We start from the raw sequence: 17,666 nt of genomic DNA, 5'->3' as shown, positions 1-17,666 counted from the left end.
ATTTTAATTTGAAAAGTTTTATATTAACAAATTAGAAAAATATTTTTATAATAAATAATATTATTATATTACTATTTTTACTATCTATAATAGATAATTTTTATGATTTTAATAATATAAATATTTTTAAGTTTTAATAATAAGTATTACTATTTATTATTTATAATAATTATTTTTCAATATTTTTATAATAAATATTACTATTAAAATAATACTTTAATAACAAATATTGCTATTAATAATAAACTAATAGAATATTTCAATGAAAATATTTTTAAAGTTATGCCAATTTACGATTTCGATAAGAATGTAAATTTTCCAAAAATAACTGAATAATAAAAAAATATTTTTCACAAAATCATTCATACAACAAAAAAATTAACTTTTCAAATAAAAATCAGTATTTTTCAGAAAAACAAACGGAACCTTAATTGTATTGTTTTTCATGAAATACATTTTTTTTTTACTTGGATATATTTTTCATGTTCCTATACTTTTAAATGTAAACTAATAGGAGATTAATCAAATCAAAATTTATAATTTATTATTTTCATTATTATAATTGGCACGTACTAAATTATCTATGTGCAACACATGTGCAGCAAAACTATCTCTTCATGTTCTAGTCCACTATTACAAAGAAATTGTATGAAAATTTAATTGTTGACTAAATTTATATTATTATTTATTGATTGATTAATTTACTAAAAATTTAAAATTTATTATAAAAAATTATATTTACATGTTAAATTATTCCCATGTGCAATTCATAAAAAGTAGTGAGAAAAATAAAGAAGCAATTTTTTTTTTAAAGAAAAGTCTAAAAGAAAAAATGAAAATGATTAATTATTATATAAAATCTAGAGTGCCACAGCTATTGGCTCATATTATTATAAAAAAGTCTAAATTATTATTATTATTATTGTTATTATTATTATTATTATATCATATTTTTTACATTATTTCATTAACCTTAAGCTCTCAGGTTTGGATCTTTGTGATCATCCTGGAGACAAAAACGGTCCCGACTCCCGACCAGAACGAACAACTTTACCCTAAATCCCTAATACCCTTTGCTCTCCCCCTTTCCGGCAGCTCACCGGCTCGCCCACAATTGCCGCTCCCCGGCCAGCCGCCTATCCTTCATTTTATTCATCCGACAGCCACTAATTGAGGTAAGAAAGACTCAGATTCTCTCTCTCTTTCTCTCTGTGTTTTGTTGTCATTCACTCTCTCTTTGGTTTTGGTTTTTCATTGAAATAAAGAATTCTAGCCAAACCAAACATGTCAGCATAATGGGTATTGGTCAAATCCATTATAATATAGGAACTGTGAGTCCTAATACAATTCAACATTGCTTTCCTTTTTCACTCAAAGTGGCTCTGGTATTTCTCTATTTATACTTTTCAGAGAGAAAGAAAGGATATCTCATCGCAGGTCGTTGCTTTTCCGATTAGGGTTTTCCAACAACAATGGCGGGGAATTCTGGCTGCAGCGTCTACATAGGTCAGTTCTTTGGCTTTTTAAGATCAATTTTATATGCTATTTATTTATCAAAAGAATTGGATCTTTTCAAAGTTCGAATTGGGATTTATTTAAAATATGAAAATTTTCTTATTATTGTTATTTTATTTTTGGGAGCGAAGGTAATTTGGATGAGAGGGTTAGCGACAGAGTTCTGTACGATATTCTTATTCAAGCAGGGAGAGTAGTGGATTTGTACATTCCTCGAGACAAGGAAACTGATAAGCCTAAAGGTTTTGCCTTTGCTGAATACGAAACCGAGGAGGTTGCTGAGTATGCTGTGAGGCTTTTTTCTGGCCTTGTTACTCTCTACAATCGAACCTTGAAATTTGCTGTGAGTCTATAAGAATGGCTGTTTATCATCTATTATTGACTGAATTCTGAATAGAATTTCTAAATAGAATTTTGGCTCTGCTAGCCTTGTTTTGTATAATTACATGTCAAATTTGGTTATACAAATTGGCAGCTGGATAAATGGAATGATATACCTTTACCATAGAGTCATAATCTTTTAGTTCTGGGCTTGTATAGGCATGTAATATTGACTGAATTCCTTAACAGATTTCTGGGCAAGACAAGGCTTCGCAGAATCCTCCGAATGCAGCCATGGCTGCATCCAATTCATCCCACAAGTCGAGGCATTACTCTGGAGCACTTAACCACATGGAAATCTCTCAGCAGCCAATGAGGTTATCAACCCCTTGTAGGATTCCAGATAATCCTTCACATTACTCCCAAGGTGAGATGTCTTCTCTTCTTTGTTTCCACTATTATCTTCTTGCTTTTTGTCAGAAAGTGTCACTTGATTGGCCCATTAAGTTTTATGATTGCTAAAAAGCTTGATTTTCATCCAGTGCCGCCTCTCCCTGGTGTATCTCACCACTCTAATGAGTATGGATCACATTTTAGTGGTACGAATTATGAATACGGTCGAAGGGTTTTTGGGGCAACATTGGATAGCATTGGTCGCCTTAGGTCACGCCGCTATGACACAAGTGACCCAGTTTCATTTTCCTATTACTGATATTTATTATAGGTTGCACTGAAAATTGCTTGACCATTGTAGTCATTCAGACAAGATAGGTGGTACAGTTGTTTGTAAGAAGAAGGGTTGGAGTAATTATAGGTTGTAAGTTATTTCATAGGTGCCTAGCATTGTTTGTTGTGTTGGACATACATGAGCTTCATTCTGTTGTGGTGCTAATTCATCTTTCTCTCACTTTCGGATGTTGTATTTGGTTCCTTTTCGATAGTTATGGTTGCTTTGCTATTTATAGGCTGAGAACAAAAGTTGAAATAGCAAATTACTTTATTCTTGGTTGCGTTGCGTTCACTGAAAGGCTTGTACAAAAGGGTATGTGGATTGGATTTATATCTTTCTTTTTGAATCAAAAGAATTAGAGCGCCATATTGCAGTTTGTGGTTACTTTGTTTTATTGTTGTTTGTTTTTTCTTTTTGGTTTGTTATGATCTGTAGTGAGCGAGGAGCTGCTATAATGATGTGTTGTAGATACTCGTTTTCTAGCCATTTTTTATTGTGGTTTTCTTGTTACTGTATTATTGGCTCCAGTCTCCCTTTCCATGACGTGGGGTAGCAGTCACGATTCCTGGTTTCAACAATCCCACCACAATTTCTGTGTGAATGGCATTCATGTGCTTAGCAGCGTGTTGTGGCCACAAAATTGCATGGATGTGGAAAATATCAGGCTTAATGGGGCATCACAGTCACAACTGTTTCAGCGGCAGTTGTTTTTTTTTTTTTTTTTCTGGTTAAATCTGTATTAAATCACAGAACAAAACTTTCCCAGAACAGAGGGAAACCTAAATTTACAACAATTGAACTAATTTATGCCCCAGTCAGCCAAAGGAGGAATTCATTCAAGGTAAGTAACAGGTATTGACTTCACACATTACCAATTTTTTCTTCAAAATTTCCAAAATTTGAGTTTAGGGTTGGGGTGGAGAGGGCTGTTATAGCTGTCATGCCAGCAGTCAACTTTGGGAGGTGCACCATGGTTGCTCTTCTCCCAAGTTGAGAGAGATGAGATTTGAGTTATAAGATCCTTGACGGTTAAGTCGTGCGGGCTGGCATGAGTGAGGTGATTGGTTAGGTCGGAGTCATGGGTGGGGTTTGTTGGGATGGGCAGGGAAAAAGAACAGAGATGAAAAACAAGAAAAAGGTTGGGATGATGGGGTGGTGGGGGGATAATGCCATGACATCAAATTCAATATCACAATGGCAAGAATTTGTCAAAGTCAGTTCAGTTAAGTATCATATCGGTATGAATAATGTTCATATATCAACATAAATAATAGAAAATTTGTAATATCGATATATTTTGTAAAGTACATAGATACAATTTTTATAAATTATTATATAAAAATTAGATTTATCACATTGTGTAATTTTTTATGGAGTAATGAGATGTATTGGATTAGAATTTAATGAACATATTTTTACATATTTGGATAGTGAAAATCTCAAATTGTGATTGTTTTTAAGACTATAATAATTACAAATAAATTTTTAAAATTTTGGATAGTGAAAATCTCAAATTGTGATTGCTTTTAAAACTACAATAATTACAAATAAATTTTAAAAATTTTCAGTTGCTAACTGGTTTCTGTGCTGGAGATGATGCTACAATACATTTATATTAGTTAACCTTTAAATTTTATTAATATAAAAAAATAAAATTATTTTATATTAAATTAAATGATTTTTAGATTTACATAATATTTATAGTTTTCTATAAAGAGGCACCTTAGGGGTTAAAATGTAAAATTCAATTTGGAAGGATTAATGTCGAATTTGGAAAAATGAGAAGTGAAATTTACAAGAGAGATTGGGACTATTTAAGTATTTACGTCATTTTCAGAAATTGTGAGGTGTCTTTTATGTTATAAAAGGATTCAACGCGTCCAAAGATATCACCCTGGAGACAAACTGTCCCGACTCCCGACCAGAACGAACAAGTTTACCCTAAATCCCTATTCCCCTTTGCTTTCCCCCTTTCCGGCGGCCCACCGGCTCAAGCACAATCGCCGCTCCCCGCCCAGCCGCCCATCCTTCATTTTATTCATCCGACAGCCACGAATTGAGGTAAGAAAGACCCAGATTCTCTCTCTATCTCTTTCTCTCTGTGTTTTGTTGTCATTCACTCTCTCTTTGGATTTGGTTTTTTGAGTTTCTCTCTCACAAATGTTCGAATCATAGTTCTTCAACCGATTATAATGTCAAATTAAGCCTTTCAAGGAATCAAGCGTCACTAAATTTCTAGGAGTTTATCAATCTAGAGGTGATGGATTAGGAGAACAAACAAAAAAGGAACCACTGCACAATTTTTCCCTTTCATTAATTGTTATCTGAAGACTATTATCTTAATTATCAGTTCCTTTTAATTTCTTCTGGTATTGGGATGGAAACATTTTCCCGAAATTTGTTAGCAATGATGTAATTTCACGATCATTGCTCTTACTCTATTTGTTTCAATATGGAATTAATGGTGGTTCTAAGCCAAACTTTTCATATTTACTTATGTGCATAATTTCAAAGCTTTCAAAATTGTGCTGCCATGGATCTAATCTAAACCAATTTAATGTCTAACCTTTGTCAAACCTCAACTTGAATTTACAACAAAAAAAGAGTATAAATTCATTGTTAAGAACATAAGCAAATGGATCAAAAACAAGTATAAATCTACTGCTTCATGTTTTCTTCTTTACTTTCTTTCTGTTAATCTGTTTTATTGCCAAGTATAAATCTACTGTTTTGTTTTTGGATTTGCAAGCTGACATTCTGCGTATTGAAAGAAGATCCTTGTGATTGATTTTATGATTTTGACCCTTCTGCTGCCTGCATGTTGAGTTAATTTTAGCTATCGCTTCCAAGTCTAGTTTTTGTTGAAATGTTGGATATTGAAAGTTAAACTTTCTATATCCTCACTCTGTTATTCCCGTGAATGCACGTACTTTTCACCCTTCGGTTTTACTTAACCTCCTAGGTAGTTTGGTAAACTAGGTGATAATTGGAAGGAACTGTGCTACATGTATAACAAGGATGGGCTAATTCACAACCATAAGCCGGGGTTTTTTCTGCCTGGACATGTAATCAACGTCAAGATATCAAAAGTTCATATACATGCATGTGCCACCATTCATTGTAGATTTATGACTAAAGTTCTAGAATTTATCAAATTTGGTATGTAGTGTGCTACTAAAGCTGTTGAATTTGTTCCAGAAGAGTCACTTATGCAAATTGCTGTTATAATCCTCTAGCTTTTTAAAGGTAGACAGTGACAATGCAAATTGAAAGAATTTATATGTTAGAAAAGAAGTAATAGGTTTACGCAAGTTACTAGATTTACTATTTATCTGCTGAGATTATGAACTTGTTCTTCGTTTGTGAAAAGAATTTTTACTTCTTAGAAGGCATAGACAGACTGATTGTCTTCAAACTGTACCTAAGAGTGAATTCCACTTTTTGAGCTGGGTGCCCATGACTTATAGTAGTATTATTGTACTTAGTGACGTGGATTGAAAAGACTGAGTTTGTTCTGTAGAACTCTGGTTGTTATTTGGAATATTCTGCTCCTTAGGGACTGACAATGACTAATAGTTGAAAAGAAAGTAGGCAAAAGAGAAGAAAGAAATAAAACAAGATAGGTGAGAAAACATAAGGAAAAGATGATAATTTGAATGTTGGTTGTATACTTATTTCATCTCTTTTCTGCGAGATAATTTCTTAAATAGGACTGCCAGTGCTTCTTATGTGATTTGTGTCTTGTTGTCCTACTTCTTTTTTGATCAAATAGAATTACATTTGTCTTAAGTGGATGATTGTGTTGTTTTTTCACTCAAAAACTCTGGTTTTTATTTATTTATTTTTCTTGTGAAGAAGTCAATAAAACTTCAGCTAATTCTGTTTTTTACTTTTATGCAGTAAATTTTGCATACAGGCATTGGCTGAAAGGCAGTTTTATACTGCTTTAAACTATCTTGTACGTATCCTTACTGCTTTCTTTTCGGTTTTTTTTGCTTTTGGAATTTTAGCATAGAATCAATCATTTGCACACCCCTACTCTTCTCTACCGCTTTCTTTTCATAATTCATGGATTTGGGCTCTCTGTTTTTTAGATTTTTTAATTAAGTCACCAATGTATCTCTGTTAATTGAAAATCAATTTGTAGTCTTCATTCTTGTTTGTCTCTGTTATTGGGAACAAACGTATTGCTATGATTTCTGATAAATGTTATTTGATTGGTGGTATTGCAGTTTTAGGAGGAGGAATCAAAGCTAAAGCTAGTGTTTGGATCTTCTCATTTATCAAAAACAATTCAATCGGATTGACAAAGTTTGTTGATGTCAAACTCTGAAACCATGAGCTTTCAAGGTCGAAATAGACCAAGAAACCCTTCCCAAAGCACTCGTCAAGAATGGGTTCCTAGAGGATCTTCATCTACAACCACCACTGTAGTAAGCAGTTCACCAGGCGCCTCTAATTCAACTCCAATTGTTAACCACACCTCAACTCGAAATGATAATAGGAATAGACAAATTGGTCGGTCCACAAATCATAGGAGAGATAAGGAAAAGGAAAGGAGTGAGAATCATGTGGTGGTAAAGGAGATTGATCCAAATTTGCCACAGCTTGTGCAAGAAATTCAAGACAAGCTTATCAGGAGTACGGTTGAGTGTATGATTTGTTATGATACAGTACGGAGGTCTGCCCCCATATGGTCGTGCTCGAGTTGCTACTCCATTTTTCACCTTAATTGTATTAAGAAGTGGGCTAGGGCACCCACTTCTGTTGATTTAGTGGCGGAGAAGAATCAGGGAATTAATTGGCGTTGTCCGGGTTGCCAATTTGTGCAGTTGATATCGTCTAAGGAGATTCGATATATTTGCTTCTGTGGGAAGAGGACAGACCCGCCTTCTGATTTGTACTTGACACCTCATTCTTGTGGGGAGCCTTGTGGGAAGCCACTTGAGAAGGTGCTGGGACTTGGTGCTGGGGTGATGAAGGATGAGCTTTGTCCTCATGTTTGTGTTTTGCAGTGTCACCCTGGTCCATGCCCTCCTTGTAAGGCGTTTTCTCCACCACGGTTGTGTCCTTGTGGGAAGAAAGTTATTACAACCAGATGCTTTGATAGACAGTCGGTTCTTACTTGTGGACAGTGCTGTGATAAGCTTCTTGAGTGTGGGCGTCATCGGTGTGAGCTGATATGCCATGTGGGACCTTGTGATCCATGCCAGGTTCCGATTAATGCCCCCTGCTTCTGCAGGAAAAAAGTTGAAGCTGTCATATGTGGAGACATGGCTGTGAAGGGAGAAGTGAAAACAGAAGATGGTATTTTTTCGTGTAGTTCAACTTGTGGAAATAAGCTTAGATGTGGCAATCATAACTGTGCTGAGATTTGTCATCCTGGTCATTGTGGGGATTGTGAGTTAATGCCAAACAAGATTAAGTCTTGTTACTGTGGGAAAACAAGCTTGCAAGAGCAAAGGCAAAGTTGTTTGGACCCAATTCCAACTTGTTCAGAGGTATGTGAAAAGTTCCTTCCCTGTGAAGTGCACCAATGTGACCAAGTATGTCATTCTGGGGATTGTCCATCTTGTTCAGTTGTTGTCACTCAAAAATGCCAATGTGGAGCAACTTCTCGGAGGGTGGAATGCTACAAAACAACACTTGAGAATGAGAGATTTACATGTGACAAGCCTTGCGGGCGTAAGAAGAATTGTGGTAGACACCGATGTAGTGAGCGATGCTGTCTTCTTTCAAACTCGAATAATCTTCCCTCTGGTGATTGGGATCCACACTTTTGCCAAATGGCATGTGGGAAAAAGCTAAGGTGTGGGCAGCATTCTTGTGAATCTCTTTGTCATAGTGGCCACTGCCCTCCATGCTTTGAAACAATTTTCACTGATTTGACATGTGCTTGTGGAAGAACTTCAATTCCTCCTCCATTGCCTTGTGGTACACCTCCTCCTTCATGTCAACTCCCATGCTCAGTTCCACAAGCTTGTGGTCATTCATCTTCTCACAGCTGCCACTTTGGTGATTGTCCACCTTGTTCCGTGCCTGTGGCAAAGAAGTGCATTGGAGGACATGTTGTTCTTCGGAACATTCCTTGTGGATCAAAAGATATTAGATGCAACAAGCTCTGCGGCAAGACCCGGCAGTGTGGATTGCATGCCTGTGGGAGAACTTGTCACCCAGCGCCATGTGATATCTCTTCTGGATCTGAACCAGGTATCAGGATTTCTTGTGGGCAGACATGTGGTGCCCCTCGGAGAGACTGCAGGCACACATGTACTGCACCTTGTCATCCCTCTGCTCCATGTCCTGATGTTAGGTGTGATTTTCGAGTCACTATCGCGTGTTCTTGTAGTCGGATAACTGCCACTGTTCCTTGCGATGCTGGGGGCTTTACTAGCAGTTTCAATGCTGATACAGTTTATGAAGCTTCTATTATCCAAAAATTGCCAGTAGCCCTTCAACCAGTGGATTCAACTGGCAAGAAGATTCCTCTAGGACAAAGGAAGCTTATGTGTGATGATGAATGTGCTAAGTTGGAGCGTAAACGGGTTCTTGAAGATGCATTCAACATTACTCCCCCCAATTTGGATGCCCTTCATTTTGGTGAGAATTCAGTTACATCTGAGTTACTTTCTGACCTATATAGGCGTGATGCAAAGTGGGTTCTAGCTATAGAAGAGAGATGCAAATTCTTGGTACTTGGCAAGAACAGAGGAACAGCAACAGGTCTGAAGGTTCATGTTTTCTGTCCAATGCTGAAGGATAAGAGAGACGCGGTCAGGATAATAGCAGAAAGATGGAAGCTTTCTGTTAGTGCTGCTGGTTGGGAGCCCAAGCGTTTTGTTGTGGTTCATGTTACTCCCAAATCCAAACCACCACCTCGTATCCTTGGGGTTAAGGGGGCAACCAGTATTGGGGCACTACATCCACCAGTTTTTGATCCTCTGGTAGACATGGATCCGAGGCTTGTTGTTTCTTTCCTAGATTTGCCCCGAGAAGCAGATATAAGTGCATTGGTATTGAGGTTTGGTGGGGAGTGTGAACTTGTTTGGTTGAATGACAAGAATGCATTGGCTGTATTTAGTGATCCTGCTCGAGCTGCAACTGCAATGAGGAGGTTGGATCATGGCTCAGTTTATTATGGGGTTGTTATCTTTGTTCAAAATGCTGGAGCATCAGTAGCATCAACTGCTAATAATGCATGGGGAGGAGCAGGGCAAAATTCAGCTTTAAAAGGGAATCCGTGGAAGAAGGCTGTAGTGGAGGAGCTTGGTTGGAGGGAAGATTCTTGGGGTGATGAAGAATCTTTTGGTGGCACTTCTGATTTGGGCTCTGTCTGGAAAGGGAAAGAAACTCCAATTGCTGCTTCAATTAACCGCTGGAGTGTTCTTGATTCTGAAACAGGTGTAAGCTCATCTTCTAGAACAGTTCAAACTGAAGATCTTTCAAAACCTGCTGGAGTTCTATCCAATTCAGGTATAGATTCAAATACTGCCAAGTCAAATTCAGCTGGGCTACCTGGTGGGGATTTTAATGAACCAGAGCCTTTGGAAGTAGTGGATGATTGGGAAAAGGCTTATGAATGAGAGAGAGAAAAGAGAAAAATAGCAATAAGCTTGTGGTCAGGGTGATGGGGTTGCCCATTTTCATTTAAGATAAAAATGGTTGGAAATATTGTGGTTTGGTTTTTACTTGTCTACTTTACACCCAATATTATCAAAAGGGTGTGAGTATGATCTTTCTAAATTTTTTCTCTTTTTTTTTTTTTTTTTTCATTTTTTACACCAAGGCCTTTCCTCTTTTGCTGTGTAGATGAATTTTTGTTGCATTGGAAAGTAGCTACATGTTCAACCTTGTTTCCAATTTTTTATTGCATGAGAACAATCTTTTATCGCTATAGAAGAATGAAAGCTTAATACAAGTTGCTTTTTATGTCTTTTTGGATTTGATAAAATGGTAGTTTGTACCTACAAAAGAGAGCTTTTAGGTAATAGTTATCATCCTGTCTTCTGGTATTGTTGCTTGTGCATCCATTCAATGGATGGCAGCATTGACTTGATATGGAGGGGTCTCTTTCCTGAGCTTCTGTTATAAAAACAGCCACAGCTGAAGAATCATATAGAAGGTTTGTGTTAAAGTTAATAGAAGATGGAGTGGTCCGCTTACTGAGTTTAATTGTAGGAACAACCACAACGTGCTGCTTTATTTGGAAGGTGTGTGTTAAATGTATGATCTCTGTCAGGTTTTTTCCTTTATTTCATATATCTGATTGCACTTGCATAATTTTAATTTTGTGGTTTCCTTCTTCTGTCTTGTCATTTGAGAATTTTAGGCACATTTCGTGTTTTATGTGAATTATGTTTCATCCTGATCATAGTATATAGGGTATAGGGTAAACTACCTAGACTTCTTTAAGTTTTAAAAGAAATTTTATACAAGTTCATCAATTTTGAAAATGGACAATCTGTCTTAAAATCTTTCACTAAACATATACGTTCAGTTTGATGATGTGATAATATTGAAAAGATAATTTTATTTTATATTAATTTTAAAAATTATTATTATATAAATTATATTTTTTATATTTTTACCAAAAAAAAAATTTAAGCCAAGGAGGGAGCACTGATCTGGTGGCTCTTTAAGAGAAGGGAGCACCAGTCAATGGTCCCCAAGGGAAGGAGCACCGATCTAGTGCTGCACAAGGAAAGGAGCACCGATTTGGTGCTTCCCTCTCATAGGGAGCACTTGCCATGGGGTGGTCAACCGGCGAATGGGAGTGCACTGATCGCATTATATGAGAAAAAAAAAAGAATATTTTAGTTTTTTCATATTTTTTGTTAATGATGTTTACAATTTTGAATTTCATTGTTTATTTTGATAATTTTCTGCATGTTTTCTGCTTAAAGCACGTGAGAGTTGCTGAAACTGGTTGAAGCTTTCTTTTAGTTTATTTTATTTTATTTTTGTTGAAACGGTGAAAGCTCATAATTTTCTGTATTAATGTTGGTCAGTTTGATTCTTCCATTTTTTTTCTCAGGAAAACTCAGGGAGAAAATGAGGGAATTTAAAGAGAGTTATCATATATATAATTTTTCAAGAAAACTTAATTTGGTTTAGAGTCAATAAGGTGTTAATTCACATTTCTATACATGGATAATCAAATTCTCAATTACACTAGGATTGCAGTAATTTGTAGTAAGTTTAAAGTGGTTTTGTTACAGGATACAAGGATAAAGAACAATAAAACATGGTGGTTTGGATAGTGCAATTGGGTGAGCAATTGCATTAAGAAAAAGGGTAACGCCCTTCCGGAACTAGTTAATTTTTATTGGGGGCCTAAAGACGAAAAAAGTATAAGAATTAAAAATTTTTAAAATTAATATGTTGAACTTAAGAAATAATTAAGAGATTCATAATATATAATATTTTTATATAACATATAAATTAAAAAAAATAAAAAAAAAGACTTATAATAGTTTTATAAATATCGGATTTTACTTGAAAAACATATATTTTTTCAAAATTGAGTCGAGGATGTTTTGATTCATATTATTCTTTTTTATTATTTGAACTATTGAATTTGATTGTTTAAGTGTAAAAGAATTATTTAGAATTTAGTCATGCTTTAATCAAATTAAAAAATTTTTTCTTTGAAAAGTGTTTTTATTAAACCTTTAATTGACTAAAGACTCCTAAACCATTTGAAAACTTATAATAGCTGTTCAAAGAGAACAAAAATGTCCAACAAAAAGAAAGACAAGCACATCAGACCACTAATATAAAGAAACCTAAGATCATACCTCAATCAATGTGTAACTAATATTTAATATTTTTTATTTTATTTAAATTTAAAATATTAAATATAAAACTATAGTGTATAAAATATAAATAGTTAAACATGATATACAAGATTTTATACAATAGTTAAATATATAAATAGTTAAATAATATAAATAAAAAAAAAACTTTACTTTCTCTTAATTTCACATAATGATGGTGAGTGGTCCCCATTATTCCTTATCAAAGTTCAAAAGCTCATAAATATTTTTTGAAAAATAAAATGTATTTTAATGATGAGTTATAGGAAAAAGATTAAAGTAAAAATAAAAAAACAAAAGAGAAAAAGAAAGAGGGAGATAAAGGTGTAAAAAAACTTAAATTATGATAAAATTAAGTACGGTTTATGAGTTGATTTTATTATTTTTACTAATATTAAAATAAAAATTTATTTTGAGGAAATCATTAAAAATATATAATAAATAAATAATTCCATAAATTTTGAAACGGATCATTAAAAAATATATAATAAATAAAAACTTTTAAAAATTTTAGATGGATCGTTAATATATATATATATATATAATAAAAAAATTTAAAATTTGGGGGGGCCACATTACCCTCCGCCCCTGCCTCCGTATCAAGTTCCCCCATTAGACTCTGGAAAATATCCTAAGAACACAGTCATTAGAACAGTGTTTTCTGTTGAATCTGCATGCGGTACTCTTCTTCACTGTAGTTGCTGAATGGCCTGCATTCCAACATTATTTAGGCGTAGGAACCAAGGAAAGAATTCACTCGACAAACGCAAAAGCTTGCTGCCCCTTGCCCTGCTGCTGTTCGTTTTCCCTGTTTAAATAATAGGTAAGAAGGAACATATCCAACAAACGGTAATGGAAGGGCTAGGGCAGCCCCTTCAACAAACACAACTACTCCACAAGCCAGAATCTTGTGTTTCTACATTCAAAATGGGATGTCCATTTGGCTTTCCATGGCTCTTATGTTGGAAGCTTCTTCCCATCAGCTTTTGTTCCACTTTATTATCTATGTTCCTCAATTATTTCCCCCTATTAACGCTGTTGATTGTTTGCCCATTGTTTTAGAGTTCTTTGGAGCAACCATGCTTGTTCTAAAAGCTTTTACTTCTGGAAATTCCTTTTGCGCTTATGAAAAATGCCGTTGATACAATTTTGGTGATGAGATGGATTCAAGAAGTCAAGCCACAATCAAGTTATCGCATTTTGTCCACATTAATAATCATTGATCCATGATAATTGGAGTGATGAAAAAAGAGCAACGATTGTGGATTTTCGATAAGTTTTGAATTTAACGAATAGTCGAGAAATTTGAAAAATAAAAAATCAGTCATAATCGGTTTTAAAAATAAAAAGATTCGATTAATCAAGAATGAGATTTCAACCATTGAGACTTACCTCTTGCTCTGAAAATTGTGGAATAATTAAATGCAAAGATTCAATTTGGGAGAACTTATGAACTGTTATTTTCCATCATTTGTGACTGAAACCCATTAGCATTTAAAGGTGCCGATGAACAATTACCAAACTAACAGAATGAGGGGAAATTTGTCCAAGTTGAACACAATCTGTTAAAAACAGTAAACATACTTGGTAAAAATAATTCCTAACAAACTAACTTGAACTAACTAGTTACACTTTACTCTAATTAAAGTACAAATTTCCTACTAATTACACTATCAATCCTAATATATATATATTAGAAAATCTTGTACAAAAAATGTTGAAGTTAATGAAAATGTTGATAGTTTTTAAATAATAAATCTTACGAAAGGTTTATAGTTTTTTTATTAATTGCCAAACAATGATTTTTTTCTTCAAAATTTAATCTAAATAACACAAAAATTATGTTTTCAAGAAAATGCTTTCCACAAAATATATATTTGATTAAGAAGCTATTTTCCGATTAACGAACGGAACTTTAATGAAATAATTTTACCTAAATAATTAAAGAGATAGATTCACGTGTAATTTTAATGGACATTAAGTTGTTTATTATAATTATTTAGGTTGGTTTATAAATTAGATGGGTGCGAAGAAGGTATATAATCTTATAATTTAATATAAAATTAAAATAAAATTTTTTTTCCAAATACTATATAGTTCACAAACAAAATATATTAAGAATCAGAGCCTTCATCTGAGGACTCTAAGAACTGATTTCACAAACAAATAAAACTGTTTTACTTGATAACATACAAAATTAGAAAAGCATCCTCAAAACCCTCCGTGCATGTGCCATGTCAAGCTCAGAAGAAGAACCCGGCAAGAGCTGCAACACCAAGGATGCCAGTGGCTTTGAGAGCAGCGGCACCAGAGTTGCCTGGTGCTGGTGCGGGAGTGCCATCAGCTGTAGGGCCGTCAGCAGAAGGGCCAGAAGCAGGGGCCTCGTCGGTTGGGGCAGGAGGGGATGCGAGCTCGGGGGCCTCAGCGGAAGGGTCCTCGCTGGGGCTCTGGCTTGGGGTGGAGCTCTTGGGGGAAGCAGCAGGAGTGTTGGGGGCTTGGGCGGGGGCGTGAGCGGATTTTGGTGATGCGGCGGGGCTGCTAGACTTCTTGGGGGAAGGAGATGGGGAGGAGGATGACGACTTGGGAGAAGCAGCAGGTGTAGAAGATGACGACTTTGAAGGTGAAGCCTTGGGAGCAGATGATGGGGATGACGCAGGTGACTGATCGGCGGCGAATGCCCCAGCAACAGCCACGAACACAAGGGCGAGAACAATCAGTTGACGTGCCATGTCTTCTCTTTGTTTCGTTAGAAGGTGATTCAAAAGGAATGCAGTAGTTTCTCTAAAGATGTATAGAGAAAAACACTGCAATGCTGATGAATGATTTGAGAAAAGCCAGAGGCAGAAGGTATATATACACAGTTTCAGAGAACCCTTGCACACAATTTGGTTGACCGAGTTTGATGGTTTATTTGTGGGAGAAAATCAATCTTCAACACCTCGCCACAACATGGCTTTGCCTTTTTAGGGCAACCCTTCCCCTTCTTTTGCGCTCTTTTGTTAGAAAGTTGACAAATAAAGAGGTAATTTGCAAAAATTAGACTCATACAAAGGGGATGTAGTTTTCTTCTCTATATATATACACACACAGGTTGTCATCTCGGATTTATAGTATAGTATTTATGTATTATTACTTAATTACGAAATGCCATTTTATGAATATAAAGATAAAAGTTCAAAATTTTTCTAAAACAAAATATTTTTAAAATTAATCATATTTATTTTTAAAAATTTTTAATTTTTAAATTTATTTATTAATGAGATAGTAATATTTGATTTATTGATATACGGATAATGTATCAAATTGATAATTTCTCGTAAACAAAAGAGAATAGTGCAATCAGAAATTATATAATTAACAAATTTCTAACTGGTAAATGATTTATCTGGAGATTTTTCACACACTCAATAAATATTATTGCTTTGTTTTAGTTGATTTTATGATTATTGGTTTTAAAATTTACATAATAGAGTTATGTTTTAATTTAATGGTATTAATCGATTAGATGAGTTTTAAATCTATAAAATTTAATTTTGTTTAATAAATGTGTTAAGCGAATATTACACTTTTAATAAATGTAATCATATACACGTTTAAACACCTGGCCTTAACATGAGTTTGTCTTTCTCAGGCAACCCTTCCGCTTCTTTTTGTTAGAAAGTTGACAAATAAAAAGGTAATTGGAAAAAAATAGGGATGTAACTATCTTTTCTCTCTCTCTATATATATATATGGATTAATATTTGATGCATTACATAGGTCACCAAATCTTGATACTTGATTAATGAGGTAAAAAATGGATATTATTTTGAAGGAAATAATAATAATAACAACATCAAGTTTTAATATCAACCTTCTACTTCCTTCAAAATAATATTCACATTTTACCTCATTAATAAAGTATCAAGATTTGGTGGCCTACTTAACGGTATAAAAACTATACGATATCCATACTTCAAATATTAATCTTATATATACAAACATACATATTTTTATAGATGACAATGAGTATTTTGTTATAAAATACCTGATTCGGTTATATAGGATCAAGGTATTTTATAAGCGGGTTTGAAATGAGTACGGGTAGTGATTTCACTACTCATATCAAATTTGGGCACCATCCTTTGAATACATGCCACCCGAACTTAATTATCTTGATTTTATTTATTTATTTAATAATATTAATATATTAATATGTAGACCCTAGCCTTTCCTTCTTTTGTTTTTCTCTTCTCCCCTTTCCCTTTCCCTTAATCGCAACCGCTCCTTCGGTCCTACTTCTTTTTTTCTTTTCTTCCCCTAGCTGCTCTTTCTTCTTGTCTTCCTTTTCTAAGTCGTTGTTAGTTCTTGTCGGTGCTGAACTCGCTTCCTACCAACTCCTTCTTTTTCTGGTCATGAGTGCTTAAATCCCTGGCTCAGTTCCTTGACTTGACCTAGGTGTTCAAAAGTTTCATCTTGTTAGTCTACCGTAAAGGGCCTTGTCCCTACCAATTCAAAAGCAGCAAAGGATAGAATGAAACTGGATACTTCAACTGACAGTGTGCTTCAAATTTCATCAAAGAAATTAAGAGCTGCAATAGATCAAGCTATGACTATAATGAGGGACATTAACCAGCAATACAAGACAGGGAGGAACAAGACTGAGCATTTTAATAATTTTTTTATATTACTTAAGTTTTTAAACAAGTTAGGTAATTATCAGTGGGTATGAATTAAGGTTTAGATTAGAGTAATAATTTTCAAAAATATTTGCATAGTTGTAGGATTCTAGTACTTCAAAATTAATGGGCATACTACCCGTTGACAACCTTACATGTTTTTGTCTCGAGAGTATCATGAATTTATACTTGATATATTGCCGGTATATAATATTTATATATTATTACTTAATTATGAAATGTCATTTTATGAATATATAAAGAAAAAAGTTCAAAATTGTTCAAAAACAAAATATTTTTAAAATTATCGATATCTATTTTTGAAGAGTTTTAACTTTTAAATTTATTTATTAATGAGATGAAAATATTTGATTTATTAATACACAGATAGTGCATTAAATATAAACCTTTTAATAATTTTTCACAAATAAACAAAAATAATATAATCAGATACTATATAATCAATAATTTTTTAAAATTATAAATGATTGCTCCAATTAAGAATATTAAAATGGAATAATTGACATATGGACTTCATATTTTTTTTGCCCCAAATCCCAATAAACATGTGAAACATATGACATTAATCAGATTATTAAGAAAATAAAAAACTCAATTAATGGTAAA

General features: G+C 34.2%; 2 protein-coding genes and 1 pseudogene across 6 annotated transcripts; 2 read left to right on the top strand and 1 right to left on the bottom strand.

Moving 5' to 3' along the window:
* The first annotated feature begins 947 nt into the window (after window positions 1-947).
* Window positions 948-3,681, top strand: LOC18600890 (uncharacterized). Of its 3 annotated transcripts, none has more exons than XM_018118670.2 (5): window positions 948-1,175; window positions 1,458-1,506; window positions 1,647-1,858; window positions 2,086-2,263; window positions 3,095-3,681. In XM_018118670.2, the coding sequence occupies exons 2-5, from the start codon at window positions 1,473-1,475 to the stop codon at window positions 3,307-3,309; spliced, it is 639 nt and encodes a 212-aa protein (XP_017974159.2). In that variant the 5' UTR covers window positions 948-1,175; window positions 1,458-1,472; the 3' UTR covers window positions 3,310-3,681. The 3 variants fall into 3 exon arrangements, with proteins under 3 accessions (XP_017974159.2, XP_017974158.2, XP_007031677.1); XM_018118669.2 differs by having other exon boundaries at window positions 949-1,175; window positions 1,411-1,506; XM_007031615.3 differs by lacking the exon at window positions 3,095-3,681 and adding an exon at window positions 2,379-2,950 and having other exon boundaries at window positions 954-1,175; window positions 1,411-1,506.
* Window positions 3,682-4,425: 744 nt separating this feature from the next.
* LOC18600889 (NF-X1-type zinc finger protein NFXL1 pseudogene) lies at window positions 4,426-10,499 on the top strand (annotated as a pseudogene). Of its 2 annotated transcripts, XR_016025820.1 has the most exons (3): window positions 4,426-4,627; window positions 6,467-6,524; window positions 6,799-10,499. The product of XR_016025820.1 is annotated as an NF-X1-type zinc finger protein NFXL1 pseudogene, transcript variant X1 (transcript). The 2 variants fall into 2 exon arrangements; XR_016025821.1 differs by lacking the exon at window positions 6,467-6,524.
* A 4,031-nt stretch (window positions 10,500-14,530) lies between these two features.
* AGP11 (arabinogalactan protein 11) lies at window positions 14,531-15,247 on the bottom strand. The gene has a single exon (XM_007031609.3). The coding sequence runs from the start codon at window positions 15,108-15,110 to the stop codon at window positions 14,625-14,627; it is 486 nt and encodes a 161-aa protein (XP_007031671.2). The 5' UTR covers window positions 15,111-15,247; the 3' UTR covers window positions 14,531-14,624.
* Between the last annotated feature and the right edge of the window lie 2,419 nt (window positions 15,248-17,666).

The sequence above is a fragment of the Theobroma cacao genome, chromosome 4 (genome assembly GCF_053813885.1).
Source record: "Theobroma cacao isolate CCN51 chromosome 4, ASM5381388v1, whole genome shotgun sequence".
Classification (NCBI taxonomy): Eukaryota; Viridiplantae; Streptophyta; class Magnoliopsida; order Malvales; family Malvaceae; genus Theobroma; species Theobroma cacao.
The sequence above is the reverse complement of the archived record's forward strand: the minus strand, read 5'-3'. Positions and strand labels throughout refer to the sequence as shown.

What these genes read in the sequence shown, in the direction of transcription:
- LOC18600890 (XM_018118670.2), top strand. Translation starts at nt 1,473, where the DNA reads ATGGCGGGGAATTCTGGCTGCAGCGTCTACATAG. An exon ending in TGGCTGCAGCGTCTACATAG is followed by an intron (nt 1,507 to 1,646) that starts GTCAGTTCTTTG and finishes TTGGGAGCGAAG; the next exon opens with GTAATTTGGATGAGAGGGTT. An exon ending in TCCTTCACATTACTCCCAAG is followed by an intron (nt 2,264 to 3,094) that starts GTGAGATGTCTT and finishes TATTGGCTCCAG; the next exon opens with TCTCCCTTTCCATGACGTGG.
- AGP11 (XM_007031609.3), bottom strand. Translation starts at nt 15,110, where the DNA reads ATGGCACGTCAACTGATTGTTCTCGCCCTTGTGTTCGTGGCTGTTGCT.